This window comes from Achroia grisella, unplaced genomic scaffold, assembly GCF_030625045.1.
Source record: "Achroia grisella isolate CSIRO2021 unplaced genomic scaffold, CSIRO_AGI_Agris_v1 utg900, whole genome shotgun sequence".
Taxonomy (NCBI): domain Eukaryota; kingdom Metazoa; phylum Arthropoda; class Insecta; order Lepidoptera; family Pyralidae; genus Achroia; species Achroia grisella.
In genome coordinates this window covers 179,211-195,155 of record NW_026713059.1, presented here as the reverse complement: position 1 = coordinate 195,155, position 15,945 = coordinate 179,211, and the positions used below count along the sequence as shown (strand labels likewise).

Here is a 15,945-nt window from a genome sequence, read left to right as displayed (position 1 = left end):
TAAAAAAAATGTTAGTTGTGTTCATAGTTCTAAACTACATAATAAGTACTAAGTTTATTTTGCTGGCAACCTTAACCGCTAGTCACATTCATTTTTAATTTTATAATTATAACTGTTTTCTATTTTTATTTATAACATAATTTAATAATATATTATTTTATGTCCGAAAACTGTATAATTGCTATTATAAAATATGCATTTATCTATATTCACATTAAAAAAGTATTGAAACTACGAAACAGTACATGCGCAGAAGAAAAATGCTGGCCAGCGATCCACATCAATGCTGAACGTCATATCGCCGCAAAGTTATATGCCTACGATTGGCTGCGCATTTCGGAAGTGACGTACGCAGACCAATCAGAACTTGGGTCATATCGAGCACTGCCTTCGACATCAATCGTCATATGACCCAGTCTGTCGTGTCTGCAAAGCTTGGTCCATATTTGTCTCTACTAAGTAGTTCTGTGGAGTGAGTGTGTGCAGATAGTCATCACAGTTTTTTGGGACCTGTAAATACTCCCACATTTCAAGTTCAAAATGGCCGAAAACCCAATCTACGGACCCTTCTTTGGAGTTATGGGGGCGGCGTCAGCTATCATCTTTAGCGGTATGTACCTAGTGCGCCTTGATACCATTGGAATGGCTGTCTGAATCATTATCGATCCTCGAAGTCTGCACTTTTATTTTAGGATTGTAGTGTCCCGAAAACCTGTCCCACTGAACAAATTCTAAATTGTTACCTTGGTCGGCTATAAAAAAGCTGTCTGGTTACGTTATTTTGAGCATCCTAATTATAGTAATAGCCGCACCTTAGTACCTAGCGATAAATTTGGACCCCTGATAAAACTGTATGATTATGTGATTTGTTACGATTGTTGGGTAAAAAAACTAGTTTGAAGCTTAAATTTCAAGGAAATTAAGCGTGAGGGATGAAACAAGATTGTGAATCATTAGTCATGTGACTTGTAGTTATCTCCATGTTGGTAGTACTGGAAAAACACCAGCCTGACCTGAAATGTTTTATCTTTTATACATTCACTTTATATAGCTTTCTGAAATCAATATTAAGGTATAGAATCTGGACATTGAGTATCACACAAAGAGAGTTAGTTACAGCATATTAACTGACTAAGTTTACGTGTTATATAGTAATTTCTATACTAAAGAGCCCTATTCAGATTTGTAACAAGTACTATAACAAGATTAGGACTATAAAAGTACTTAAAGAAATGTGATTATAGAAATTTCATCTCAAAGAATTGCTATGTTCAAATACATAAGCATATATCACGTTACTATCACAAAGAATAGTTGTATTAATATCAAATTGACTTAATTCCAGACAAAAAAGACAGAACTATCATAATGATGTACTTAAGTCATCACATGACTTAGTCTTGGTCATGTGACCAGTCAGCTGTTTAGTCATGCTTAACTTAACCTATCCAGTACTATTATCAATATAAAATAACTGTTATTATTTATACAATAAAACACAATTTCAAACAATCCCCACTATATTTAGTGGATATCCTATTATTTGTTATACAATAAAGGATATTTTTCATGATCATTTGAATCACATGATTATGTTCATATGACTTCTTGTATTTAGTCTACACTGTACTGATTAAATAATATAGATTCTGATATCTTGTAATCAATAATGATACAGTAGTTATCATTGATATTTCAATGCAAATATAATTCTGTGGTCCTTTTAATTAAGATAAGTACTTAATTAACTAACAGATTTAATTAGACACTGGAAATACCCTTACTACCCTTACTTACTACTGGAAATATACTTGCTCCCCTTATTCTATATTGAGACTAGATCATATACCTCTTATACAATTATGTTAGTTAAATATGTTAGAGATATAGCTTACAAATACATTCTCTGCAAATTGCCTATTCCAAGAACAAATCTAAATTGTTGATTATTTTCATTAACAATTATAGTCTCAATTTTATGTTGATTATTTTCATTAACGATCATAGTCTCAATTTTATAGTAAGCTTCAATCTAAATGTAATTGTACTTGAAATAGGCTCTTTACTTGCTTATGTAATCTCTAAATTGGGAGTTTCCCAAAATTGTGTTCCCTAAAGTGTTCTGTAGAATATGGAGTTTGTTCCAATAGTCCAAAATGAATATATAATATTGAAATAGTAACTAAATCATGTGATCATGCTTCATACATCTTAAGAATGCAAACAGCACCTGATAGTTATCTAATCATGTTACATCAGCCCACTGCTGGACATAAGCCTCCCTATGAGATAGTAAGCATATTACGAATTTAATTTTGAACGCTCCTAACTCTGAGCATTTCTTATTTGTGGAAGTTGATGAGATCTTATGCTAATGTTTCGAACACACCTAACTCCATTTCAAACACTCCTAACTCTGAAAAACCCCTATTTGTGGCAGTTTTTAAGATCTTATGCTAATGTTTCACTCCTAACTCCGAACACTCCCAATTTGTGGCAGTTTTTGAGATCTTATGCTGGTATTATCAGCTATTTCTATTACATCATCTTGGTCAATCAACTGGTACATAACCTGATCAATACTATATCATCTTGATACACTGGTAATATACATTCCTGAACAAGTGTCTCTCCCATTCCCACTAGAACTTCGCTAAGTAATAATGACATGACCCTAAATTACTAATGATGCAGAACTTTTAGTTGTAAATCTTTTGCTAGTAATGATCTATCTCATGTGATTTCCTCTGAAAGTCATAATGGAATTTTTGAAATCATACTTATTATACACTTATGTCCTATTAGTGGATACTATTAGAGCAATATTCCAGAATAGAAACATGAACACTAGAGTTTATCGCCATTTCCTCTCAATTGGAGTAGCTATAGTGATAAGTAATTTTAACTTTGCCATCAAAAAAACATCCTTTATTTTGACATTATTAAAAAAAATCTCAGATTTATTCAGATATTAATATAAATTGGACTCCATTTTCCGCAATTAGCATCTCATCGAGGCTGTGTGTGACACAGTAATACACTGACAATCAGTCACTAGTAATTTAAGATAAATAAAAAAGCTTTCTATTGTCCTCAAAGTTCTAGTGTTTAGGGTACATATGTTGAACTTTACTAATAATTTATCTCGTTAAATTCCAGCGCTGGGAGCTGCTTATGGCACAGCGAAATCAGGCACGGGTATCGCAGCCATGTCGGTGATGCGGCCCGAGCTCATCATGAAGTCCATCATTCCCGTCGTCATGGCGGGTATCATTGCCATCTACGGGTTGGTGGTGGCTGTGCTCATTGCAGGATCCCTGGAGGGCCCTGCCAATTACACCCTGTACAAGTTAGTATCCACTTATATAGTTGTATTCTTCAATAGCTGCCCACCTCGGTTTCACACCAATGTATCTTATTAATAGTATAAATGTACAAGTTTGTGAGTATGGATGGATGGATGGATGTTTGTTTGTTTGTTTGTTTGTTTGTTTGTTTGTTACTCTTATATGCAAGAACTACTGAGTGGTTTGTGATGAAACAGTAATATAGCGTATACATTAGAATAACAAAATGTAGTAATATCAGAATAACACACGCTATAGTATAAAAAGATATGGAAGTTGGGTGAAATATAAAGATAAATGTTAGGTAAGTGTGATGCAGACAGACGGAGTCAGCTAGTAGTATTTCTTGTTGTAGTATAAATATTAAAAATAAATTTTAAAGAAGAAAACTATATTACTACTACTACTACTATTTATTATTATACTAATTATATTTTGAATTCTATAAGTCTGCCGTATCTCATTACATAATAATCTAAGCAAAAAAAATCTTGGGAAATTCGCAATATGCCAGATAAATACTGTACTAATATTGGGTAGCTTTCAATTTTATATCCAAAAATTATACCGTCATTATATATTTTTTTAAACTATAGACACTTTGTAGGAAAAAAGCAAGAAACAAAATGAAAAATATAGAATTTGGGTTAATTAAATATAGTAAATAGGTTTTCATGTCAAATTAATATTTGTACAAGATTACTAATTTTCTCTATTTTTATCACGTAATTTGATTAACTTGTGAGCATTTATCAAAAGTAAATATCAAGAAGATAGTTAAATCTTCCCTGACAAGAATCTTAAACAGTTAACATACTATAGTTACATTTAAAGTTATAATTTTCTAATATTAAGTCCAGTTATAGTATAAAAAATGTTTATACTTACTCCAAATAAACATAACAACACATTTTAGTCATTTTAGCACCATATGTTCACAGAACATTGCTAAAATGTCAAGGACATGATCATCATTTTTATATCTAGTAATAATGATTATTTCTACATTACACAGTCTTCATAGTTCAGCTGTTTGCACACTAACTTACTTCATTGGTCACTGGTAACATTCTGGAAGGTTTGATTAAAAAAAAATAGTTAATTGTTCTATCAGTTGTTTAGCGCCAATAGTACATGCTCCTTAGATTGGTACTAGATGGCGCGTGTGAGTTATCCGGGGTTATTATTATTATTTTAAGTTTAATCTTTTATATTCTATTATTATTATTACTAGCATATCATAAATATTATGCAGTAATAGCTAATAATAACCTAATTACTATTTTTAAACATTTATTCATAATACTAAAGACTTACTTTCTAAAGATAGTTAAATCACTTTTTGATATACTAACAATAAATAGGCAATGAAGTACTATATAATGCTGAACATTTACAAATATCATTTCTCTGACAAGTAATTAGCAAAACATGTTTAGCATACATAGCTAAATGAATTTGTGGTTGGTGCAATAAAATGGTCACTTAATTATCATATTGTGGTGAATGGACAAATTGTATTGCCTTCAACACATTGTTTACACTGTTTTATTTATTAAATAGTGTATTTTATACATACAAATATTATATCTTTTGTATTTATACGTTACAAAGCAATATGGGTATAGATCTAATAACGGTTGGAATTTGAACACCAAAAGAGAGGATCGTAACACTTCCAGTAAGGGTGGTCATATTTCTGCACTAAATATTTCTGATGTTAGCAGAATTAAAAAATATATAAATTAAGTCATCCCAATAATAGTTTCAATCATATGTATCTACCATGTACAAAAAGAGATTAGTTACATTTTTATTATGTACTAGCTGAACCCGCGACTTCGTCCGCTTCTTTCTAAAATAAAATATATTTTTTTAATAAAAGTAGCTTTACTTAAGTTACTCCTTATTACATCGGCAATCTGCCAAAAAAAGTCCCGCCAAAATCGGTCCAGCCATTTCAGACAAAAATTAAAAAAAAATGCTATTTTGGTGTATGTACCGTATTTATATTCATATGCATGTAGTGAAAACAGTAAAAACGGTTATTTCAATATTATTATAAAAACTGTTATTACAAACAGACACTACAATTTTATTTTATATGTATAGATAGATAAATGTCCTACATTGCCAATTTTTTGAACTATAATTATGTAATACAAAAGTGTTATCTAATGATTATAATAGAGACTGTACAATGTTTTTTGCAAACATCGTGCTTCAGTGGTTTTGCTATTTCCTGCAGCTTCTCAATGGACTGTCATGACGTAATACAAGGTTACAGGCAAATTGCTTGACATGGTATGGCCTTTATTGAATGGTTTCAATGAGTTTTACCATTCACAGACCATCAGTTAATTGTTAATGTTTACAATTACACTTTTTTATAATTTTTAATATTACCTAATTTAAATTGGAAAAAGAAACAGATCCTTGATATAAATGAATAATATTTGTGTTAAACACTTTTAAATAGTCATATTTATTTTGACCACTCATTAAGAATGCAGCCACAAACTCGTCACAAAAAGAATTAACAAGAAACTTGCTCTTGGTCTTTATAATAAAAATTGTTCAGAATCACATTTTAAGAGTTTTGGAGCAATACAAACTGACAAATAGCAAAGTTGACATAAGTAAATAAATAGTTACTTGAGTAACAAAATAATCAGTAGTTATTAGAGCAGACCCAGCAATTATACAAGCCATCCTACAAGCAGCAGCAAAAAACTTTAACGATGTTGTAAATGCTGCTTCAATGAAAAATTTGTGAAAACATGAATATAATGTAGAGTTTAGCATTATACAGCAATGGAAAATATTGACTGTAAAAATTTATAAAATTATAGAAAAATACTACAATTATGCAATGATTTATCATGCCGTAAGCACTTGAATAAACAAGATAAGATTATAAATTATATTAAATTGGTTATTGCAGTGCAACTAGTAATTTCTTATATAAAAAGTGAAATATACCAGTAGGTGATTTAAAGTAAGCAATAATGAAATGATCAGTAAAAGATTTGCAATTATTAAAATATATTTAAACATAATAACATTAATTAAATAATATTATATAATGATTGTGTTATATAATTTTATTTGATCACACACAACAATCACAATGATAAGAAGTATCAATATATCATAGGAGCTTGTTAATAAAATAATAAAAAAACTTGTCTATAGTAATATTAAAAAGAGAGAGAACATTACACCAATTAAAAATGCACAATTATGAGTACCCAAGCGAATAAATGGTGGGTCACTAGTAGTTTGCCTTATTTTGTTTAATTTGTTTAGTCTTGTGTATTCAACTGGTTTTGGAACGATTTATGTGAATAATGAATGAGAATCCATTTTTTATGCAGTTAATAGAAAAACTGCAACAATAAGCCTTGCATTGTATGATGATTATTACCGTCATTATTGTGAGATTATATAATTGATAGTTTTATCTTATAGTCTGCTTCTTTACGGGGTGGGCAGAGAGACCGTTTTTTATTTATTTAGATAATAAGTCAATTTTGTTGATATGTATACTAAAGAAATGTTTTATCTATTTTTTCAGAGGGTTCATCCACTTGGGTGCTGGTCTCGCCGTAGGTTTCTCAGGTCTAGCGGCCGGTTTCGCCATAGGCATCGTGGGTGATGCTGGTGTACGTGGTACCGCGCAACAGCCTAGGTTATTCGTCGGCATGATCCTCATTCTCATTTTCGCAGAAGTATTGGGTCTATACGGTCTCATCGTAGCCATCTACTTATACACGAAACAGTAAATCTGCTGAGCACACTCTTCTCCCGTCGCCGTGCTCCGAGTTTCTATGCTCATTGCGCCAGAATCTGCTCAGTCATCGCGCACAGGGAAGTCGTCGCCGGTAGCGGCACCGCATAGGGCCTCGGAGCACACCCTGTATAGTAATTACTTGTTGAGTATACTTGAACGTTAATCATATTTATATTTTCCCGCCGGTGTCCGGCCCCGCGCCGCCCTGATGCTGCGGTGGCGCCGTGCCTCGACCCGCGAACTGTATAAATAATTTTTCTATTTCAATTTTATAATACGATCGTAATATTCGAATCCCAATCATGTTTTATAAAAGCTACCGCGCGATGACACTCTTTAATTTAACTTTAATTTATTGCCGCAGTTGTATTTCATTTTCGGTGACAGGGGGACTTTGTTTCACCTACGACATATCAATTTTTTTTGCGCGTTCCATCCCTCGCGAATACTACATACAATCTGACGATATCACTTTTAGATTATTTTAGCATTAAGGCGAAACTAATGTACAGTTAGAGTAGAAATTTAAGTCCAATATACGTTAACATAATTTATGAACCGTTAAAACCCCCAGGGTACTGTGTACCGTATCTCTATTGCTGAGAAGTTGAGGTTAAACCTGGCTTAAGTAATCATGCTGTATAGCTTTCAGTGTTTTAGTGGATGTATGTATCCTATGGAACTGTATGGCCCTGTGGATGTTTATAACTATTACTATCGAGTGACAAATCGAAAGCGAGTCACAAACATTGTATTGCCAGGAATCCGTAAATAAACATGATTTGTACATTCCATATTATTTTGTTTCTTACTTGATTGTTCTGTGTGTTTTATTTTCCTTTCACGATCTTACGAACGAAAGTATTAATATAATATTAGGAAGGCAGCCTAGCCAGATGCTTTCATGTCTATAGACACTGCACTATCGTAATCATATAGATATTTAAAATGGTACATTTCTGACAATTTATAATGTGAAATAATTCAAATATATTTATTCTGTATACCTCATAGTCGAAATGATGTTTGAATGATTATAAATTGGTAAGTAAATACATCTAGGTAAATTGTACTTTATTTTAGGTTCATGTTAGATAATGTTATAATCTTTGGTGTTATTGAATGAATTGTGTTAATAAAATATTTTGAAAATAACTACTGTAAATTATGAATCAAGTGTTTCTGTTGAATCCATTTTAAATTTTGTTTAGTCTACACCTTCCTATAGTTGAGAGATCCATGATCCAGAAAAATGCATGTTTACACACATCCGTTTATGTTTATAATATAAATAGTTCTGCAACTAGAGTTTAAAAATACACCTGGAAACGATAATTAATCGAAGTTCTATATCTCAATAATATTATAAACGGGAAATTTTGTGAGTATGGATGGATGTTTGTTACTCTTTCACGCAAAAACTACTTAACTGATTTTGTTGAAAATTTTCTGTAATATAGCATACATATCGGCTGTTATTTAAAAGATATGTAAATTTAAAAGTGATGTAGACGTAGTTGCGCGGGTCAACTAGTATAATATGCACTCTTCGTCAGAAATAAATATACAGATTGAAATTGGCATGGCCGAGATCAACATTATACAGGAAAAACAAAATGACAAATTTTGACCTATTAAACGATATTCACCTACTTGGTTGTTAGTAGGCTTGCTTTTTTCTGTAATAAAAGGCTTATATTAAACAAGTATACTATATCATTGACTATACCACAATGGCGGCAAACCAGCATACCGTCCCATCTTATGGTAGACCTACATACATAGTCTATGGACGCCGGAAACAAGTCTTGTCACGTGCTTGTTGCTGACCGTTAAGAGTGAAGTATATTTTCAACGAGAACCATAGAATTGATATGGTTGAATTACTCAAGGTTATGTAGCTATTTGTACTGTTTGGTACCTAACGTATTAAACAAATTAATAATTTGGTATGTGTTTCAATTTATAAGACAATTTTAGAAATATCTGAATACCGATCACTGAATAAACCTATCTCTAAACCATATATGGAATGATACGGAGGAACTTGATATCTACTAAATAACAACACAGATTTGTAAATAAATATAATTATTATGCGCGAATAGAACCCGCCATCACCGGAATGAGAGGTAGTGTTTTAAGCTGAGACCCCTATAGGTACCTACCTACTGCCAAAGTTGTTTACCATCAGATGGCCCGTATTCTTGTTTGCGTAGTATAAAAATATATATAGACGCTGCACATATTAAGGTAATCATTATTACATAGTATAAAAAAAAGTCGCATTCGCTGTCTGTTTGTCTGCGAAGCTGGGGCGGGTAGCTATAATATATAAATTTATTCAGTGGCACAGTATTGAATAATAAAGGTTATAAACTACATTTTGCCGAAATTTTATGAGATCAATTTCTCTTTTCTAATGTATGTATGAATATGGGAAATTTCTATTCACATGAAATCTATTTTAACATAGATAAGTTAAATTTTATTTTCGCCTCACTCTACTGATCTTGGCCGCAACTAGTTTTTTAAGTTTTATCGGATAATAGGGGGCGAATGCAGATAGCACTTCAAACCCCCGTGGAAGAAAAGTGACTTATGGAGCCTTATGGACCCTTCAATGGGTCCTTCCGCATAATCCTGCCTGCCAGATACGACTAATCTGAGGATCCGCTATTTCGAACCTCGGCTCAGGTAGTAATTTCGATCCCCGTTTAAATTGCACGAGGGAATGACGATAAGTTGAAGGAAGATTAGTTTATATTCCTTTTTGTCTATGTCATTTGAAAATAGCACCTAACTTTGTGAATGTACAATATTAACACGAATTGTCACTGTCAAATCGCGAACATGAACACGTCATTTCATATTGAAATATTTGACGTTTCGATCAGCTTGTTTTGCTCATAGAAATAAAATATTATTTCAAATTTTCTATATATTATCTCTAATTATATTTAAATTTAAATTTACTATGAAGTACAAAGCGTTATTATGTTTCATCGTGCTTCTAACGTATTATGGTGGAGAAGCGCAAAATCGCGCAAAAGGGGTATGTTTTATGACTTGAAAAACACCGGTTAATAATTTATTTCTATGTATATAGTTTCGTGATTGTTAACCCAGATATAATATTCAGAAGCACTGTTGGCAATGGACGTGGTGGTGAACGTAATCCTGAACATGTCTATGTTTTGAACTTGGCTAAAAATGGGAGATGAATTTTGTTTTTGATTCGTATTTCGATCATTGGAAAATCGGTCAGAAATATAAATTAACACAAAATTTTTTAGATCCAGGAAATTTGGGAATTCTCTAATTTTTAATTTTATGTCAAAATATTTTAAATGGAAAAATGTGGAATAGTTTTTTTTTAATTATGATATGTGATGGTGAATGGTGAAACCGCCTGCGTTGCCAGTTTACGCTGGCAGGGTACCAGTGGCGGAAGATATGATCATGTGGTCAGGTCAGTTAACTCATCATGACATTATCTTGATGGTTTTTAGGAGGAACCATATGGAGGTCAACCTGACAAGGTACATTGCTAGCAATGGGATCATCAGTCTACAAAACTAAGAATCCCCTTCCTCTGCATAGAGTGGTTATATTTATATTTTCCATTTGGTGGCAGAGTACCAAGGAGTATAATGTTAGATATGTGAATAGTGGAGACAAGGATAAATCAACATAAAAATAGGTTTTTTTTGTATCCTTCAACAGAAAGGTAAACCATCCATAAATACACACACTGTTTTATTTTATGACAAGCTTAGTGGTGGGTACAGACATACAAGTTTACATCCATACATAACAGTTCAAAATTTTGTTTACTGCCAGCCGATAGAGTGGCAGTAGTCCCTCCCGCCCTAGTGCTTTGTTAGTAATGGGAACTAGTGGTCTCATAGCTAGCAATATACCTTATCTGATAGATCACCACTATATATATTAAATATATTTTTGTTACAATGTTAGTTACATGTTAATGACCAATATTGATGAAATTTTATATGCATAATCAGTAGGTCTGGGAATCAGCTATCTATTTGCAATAGTATTAAAAAATACACACAACCCTAATTTTCACACTTCTATCACTGACCCCAATGGGTTGGTGAGAAGGGTGAATGTAAATATTAAAATTGCTACTAAAAATAGCTTTTAGTAGCAATTTTAATTTATATGGCAAATCAAAGTTTGCCGGATCTGCTAGTGTATATTATATACTGATATAACAAAAAAACATCTGTTACTCTTTTCCAGCTGGAGGAGAAAGTGCAGCAGTTAACCGACTTAGCATCGAAGAAGGCATTAATATCATTGAATCTGAGCAAGTTTAAGGAATATGTGAAAAGTCCACCTAGGGATTACTCCTTTGTTGTGATGTTCACAGCCATGGCTCCGTCCCGCCGCTGTACCATCTGTCAACATGTGTATGAGGAGTATCTGATTGTGGCAAATTCATTTAGAATGACACCATCTTATAACAATAAACTGTTCTTTGGTGTGGTAGACTTTGATGAAGGCTCTGAAGTGTTCCAAATGGTATGTTGGTATTTTGTACATCATACTCATCTATACTATATATAGTAGGCATGTTCTAAAGTGGAGATAGTGAATTGGCAAATGTAGTGTAGGACACCCCACAGCTAGATGGAGCGATGACATACATAGGGTCGCTGGTAAAAACTGGAAGAGAGGAGTTGAAGATAGTACCCAGTGGCGTGCCTTGGGAGAGGCCTATGTCCAGCATTGGACTGCAGTGGGCTGATGATGATGATGATGATGATGACTCATCATATGGGTATCACATCTCACTAATATTATAATTACAGAAGTTTGCGAGTATGGATGGATGAATGGGTGTTTGTTACTCTTTCACACAAAAACTGCTGAATGGATTTTAATGAAACATTACAATAATATAGCTTATACATCAGAATAACACATAGGCTTTAATTTAAAAGGATATTATGTAAATTGAGAGAAATGTAATGATCAATGTCAAATAAGTGGTATGCATATGAAGTAGAGTGGTCAGATAGTATTATAATATACTCATATTCTGCAGTCAAACCCTCAGAAGTTTTGCAGGACAAAGGTTGTAAACATTGTATAAATTGGGTAAATAAAATTGTTTATCTATCTATAAAGAACTAAACTTTGTGAGGTTGTAGGGTGTAATCTCTGGATCTACTGAACCAATTAAGAAAATTCTTTTACAAATAAAAAGCTGTTATTTGTGATAGTCATAAGCATATATAAGATCAGACTATGACCAACAGGAGAAGAGTTGCAAAGAAAATTGTAGTTAAAACTCCCAATTGTAAATGTGTTAAGGACATAGTTGGGAAGGTCAACTAGTATTCTATATATTTTGAACTTAAACAGGCTAAAATTTTACTCTGGTAATATTTTCTTTGAAATTATGACTGAAGAAGTATGTACAATAATTTTTATTAAATAATAACTCATACAAGCACCTTTGAATAGTCTTTTGTTTTACTTTACATTGTGATGCAATGGCTGTTTAGGTGTTTGAATTTAAAATTTTCAGCTTCGCCTTAACACAGCGCCTGTTATCATGCATTTTCCTGCCAAAGGCAAGCCAAAACCAGCCGACTCTATGGACTTCGAAAGGGCGGGTATTCACGCAGAGGCTATGGCCAAGTGGATTCAAGATCGTACAGATGTTCAGGTTGGTACTAGTTGATTAAAAGTAGTTTAAAACTGTTTTTCATTATTACATACATAGACTATACACAAGTACATGTACTTATACATAGAATAGAATATAAAATTCTTTATTCAAATAAACTTAACTTTAAGCACTTTTGTATAGTCATAGATCTCACATGATCAACCATGTGAGATCTTCCATCCAACATGAACATTATCCAACAGTGAATTGATGAAATGAAATATTAAATAAATTTTTGTAGAAAATATAATACATAGTATATAATAATAGCTTAATATAATACAAATTAATAAATTTCAGTATTAAAGATTTTTTTTGCATGTTGAATAGACTGAATTTTAGGACTACTTCAAATACATATAGTTACCACAAACATTGCAAAATAAATTAATTTAATTTAATTTTTCCTGCTAGATTAGAACTATAAGGACATTACCCTAAGCACATAAAATGTTAATATTATGCAATTGCAAAGCAATATTATGTAATTTCGTAGTAATCCTTAGAAGCGGCTGCTCCCGCTGGGGTGATACTCCATTATGACTTCACAAACTTAATACAGCTGCTTATTGTTAAGACACCGATTACAGATAGGAGAACAGAATAAAAATGTTTCCTGCTCATGTTGCAGATTCGTGTATTCCGTCCACCGAACTACTCAGGAGCCGCAGCGTTTGCTATGCTGTTCGCTCTCATTGCAGGCTTCCTGTACCTACGCAGGAACAATCTAGAATTCCTCTACAACAAGCAAATGTGGGCAGTCGCAGCTGTCTTCTTCTGTTTTGCCATGGTCTCCGGGCAAATGTGGAACCAAATTAGAGGGCCTCCATTCTACCATAGGACCAAGAATGGCCCTGTCTACATTAATGGTGGATCCCACGGACAGTTTATATTGGAGAGCTACATTGTAGCTATATTAAGTATCCTTTACTATAGTTGTGCATTATTTTTCAAATTGAATGTTACAGGATACAGGATGTTAGTCTCTAGTGACGAATTACCATTCCTAAATAGGAATGGTAATTCGTCACATGATGACGTGGTAATTCGTCACATGGTGAGGGCATTGGCAATGTTTATATAGATGTTCAGTTCAGGTGGCAGTTGCCTTATTCCTATAGATTTTTTAACTCGAATGGTGAACACTATAATAGGTTAGCTTGCTCATTATTCCAGATAAAAAAAAATATACACACTATATTTTAGTCGGTAATATAATCCTGATAATGAATGAATACAATTTTGAACCGTCCTGATAGTGTCCTATAGAGATTTCGATTAGTGCGTCGAAAAATGCAGTTTTGTTTTTGGTTTTAAGCAAAAAGATTTTTCAGATTCACATTGGTGACGTAGGAGTGTGATAATTAACGGGTGGATAGGCTGTATATAGCGAGATGGTATGGTACTCAAACATGAGTGTGAATGAAGATTAACGAGTGAGCGAGATAGAATATATGAGTGTGAAAGAGAGTGCAAAGATGAGGACGACGTGTAAACAGTTCAGAACGTTATTATTTAAAAAAAAAACATGTAAAAGTGCTGAAAACTGAAGTGTTTTAATAATAAAATAAAACACACCAGTCAGTCAAGTACCCATAACACAAGTTCTGCTTAAGACAAGATGGCGCTGTGTATATTGTCGTAGAATATTATTACTATAAGTTCCTTAACTCCTCCACCAGACTGCGCTGTTGTCATAGGCATGATCCTAATGATAGAAGCAGCGGGTGGTGTTAATAATGCAGAATTATTGCGAACACCGGCAGAAGGGAGGAAGCGGAGGGTGCAATCTATTGTGGGACTAGTCCTAGTTTGTGTATTCTTCTCATTGCTGTTATCTGTATTCAGAGCTAAAACACAGGGTTATCCCTATAGGTATGTATCACTGTTTTATTATTTATATGGACGAAAAATATAATATTACGTGTTACAACAACTAGAGGTAGACTAGAAAATGCCTGTCCCTAATTCAGCCAATGACAAAAAAAAAAATGCGGTCTGACAACCTTCTCCTTTTTTAAGAGTCGGTTTAACATAGTGTAATAAATATATATTTATTAAAATACAATAAGTATGTGATAGTTTTCTTGGGCAGCGTCAGTGGTCTAACGGTTTAATACCCGGCTTTTTTTTCCAATAGTCGCGAGTTCGATTTGTATCCTCTTTATCATAAGTATGATTATTAGTATCAATCTCAGTGTTTTCTTTGTATATTATTTACAAAAAAATGTATTTAAGTATTTACATCAGTAGTCTAGTAACCATAAGACGAGCGTTGCTTATCTTGGAACTAGATGGCGCTTTATGAATTATCCTGAGTTATTATAGGATACGGTAGCCATTTACCACTAGAGGGGGCTGTATACTTTTTGCCACCAAAGTAGTAAAAAAAATCTGACTGGTGAAAAAATCTATTTCTAAAAATAAGTAGTAAGTGTATATTAACCAATTCATAATTTTGTTTCAGCTTCCTATTCAAGTAAGAGGTTTTCCATTTACAATAGTTTTATAAGAATATCACGGAGTAAAGAACTATCATCTGAGGTGTGTTTGCAATATGTTTTATAATTCTATGTGAGTAGTCAAATAAATTATTTAAATTCATTATACACTTTTATTATTAACCATAAATATATTAATAATATAATCTCTTAAATATACAAATATAACAATAATTTGGTGTGATACAAATAGGCCATTCCCTCAACCAATGTAATGATATCAACAATATTCAATTTAGTTCATAATAATCTTTATAATTATATTGTAGTATATATAAAAACTAGCTACTCGCCCCGGCTTCGCACGGGTGTACGTGTATTATATATATATATATAAAACTTCCTCTTGAATCACTATCTATTAAAAATAAACCGCTCCAAAATCCGTTGCGTAGTTTTAAATATTTAAGCATACAGCGACAACGACTTTGTTTTAAATTATACTATGTAATGATAATGATTACGTGTCACGTTGTTTGTCCGCGATGGACTCCTAAACAACTGAACCGATTGCAAATTTGATTTGCACATTGGGTGCAATTTGATCCAACTTGAAAGATAGGATAGCTTACATCTCAATTTATAGTTTCAATATTATGT

At 32.8% G+C, this 15,945-nt stretch overlaps 2 protein-coding genes across 2 annotated transcripts; both read left to right on the top strand.

The window, feature by feature from the left end:
• Window positions 1-331: 331 nt before the first annotated feature.
• LOC131853159 (V-type proton ATPase 16 kDa proteolipid subunit c) lies at window positions 332-7,956 on the top strand. Its single transcript, XM_059203982.1, has 3 exons — window positions 332-610; window positions 3,160-3,349; window positions 6,925-7,956. Exons 1-3 carry the CDS (start codon window positions 541-543, stop codon window positions 7,130-7,132), a joined length of 468 nt encoding a protein of 155 aa, XP_059059965.1. The 5' UTR covers window positions 332-540; the 3' UTR covers window positions 7,133-7,956.
• A 2,069-nt stretch (window positions 7,957-10,025) lies between these two features.
• On the top strand, window positions 10,026-15,448 carry LOC131853254 (tumor suppressor candidate 3). The gene is made up of 6 exons (XM_059204096.1): window positions 10,026-10,195; window positions 11,407-11,688; window positions 12,701-12,841; window positions 13,476-13,764; window positions 14,527-14,719; window positions 15,312-15,448. Exons 1-6 carry the CDS (start codon window positions 10,118-10,120, stop codon window positions 15,325-15,327), a joined length of 999 nt encoding a protein of 332 aa, XP_059060079.1. The 5' UTR covers window positions 10,026-10,117; the 3' UTR covers window positions 15,328-15,448.
• Window positions 15,449-15,945: the final 497 nt, after the last annotated feature.

What these genes read in the sequence shown, in the direction of transcription:
- LOC131853159 (XM_059203982.1), top strand. Translation starts at nt 541, where the DNA reads ATGGCCGAAAACCCAATCTACGGACCCTTCTTTGGAGTTATGGGGGCG. An exon ending in GTCAGCTATCATCTTTAGCG is followed by an intron (nt 611 to 3,159) that starts GTATGTACCTAG and finishes GTTAAATTCCAG; the next exon opens with CGCTGGGAGCTGCTTATGGC. An exon ending in GCCAATTACACCCTGTACAA is followed by an intron (nt 3,350 to 6,924) that starts GTTAGTATCCAC and finishes CTATTTTTTCAG; the next exon opens with AGGGTTCATCCACTTGGGTG.
- LOC131853254 (XM_059204096.1), top strand. Translation starts at nt 10,118, where the DNA reads ATGAAGTACAAAGCGTTATTATGTTTCATCGTGCTTCTAACGTATTAT. An exon ending in AAGATCGTACAGATGTTCAG is followed by an intron (nt 12,842 to 13,475) that starts GTTGGTACTAGT and finishes CTCATGTTGCAG; the next exon opens with ATTCGTGTATTCCGTCCACC. An exon ending in CTACATTGTAGCTATATTAA is followed by an intron (nt 13,765 to 14,526) that starts GTATCCTTTACT and finishes CTCCTCCACCAG; the next exon opens with ACTGCGCTGTTGTCATAGGC.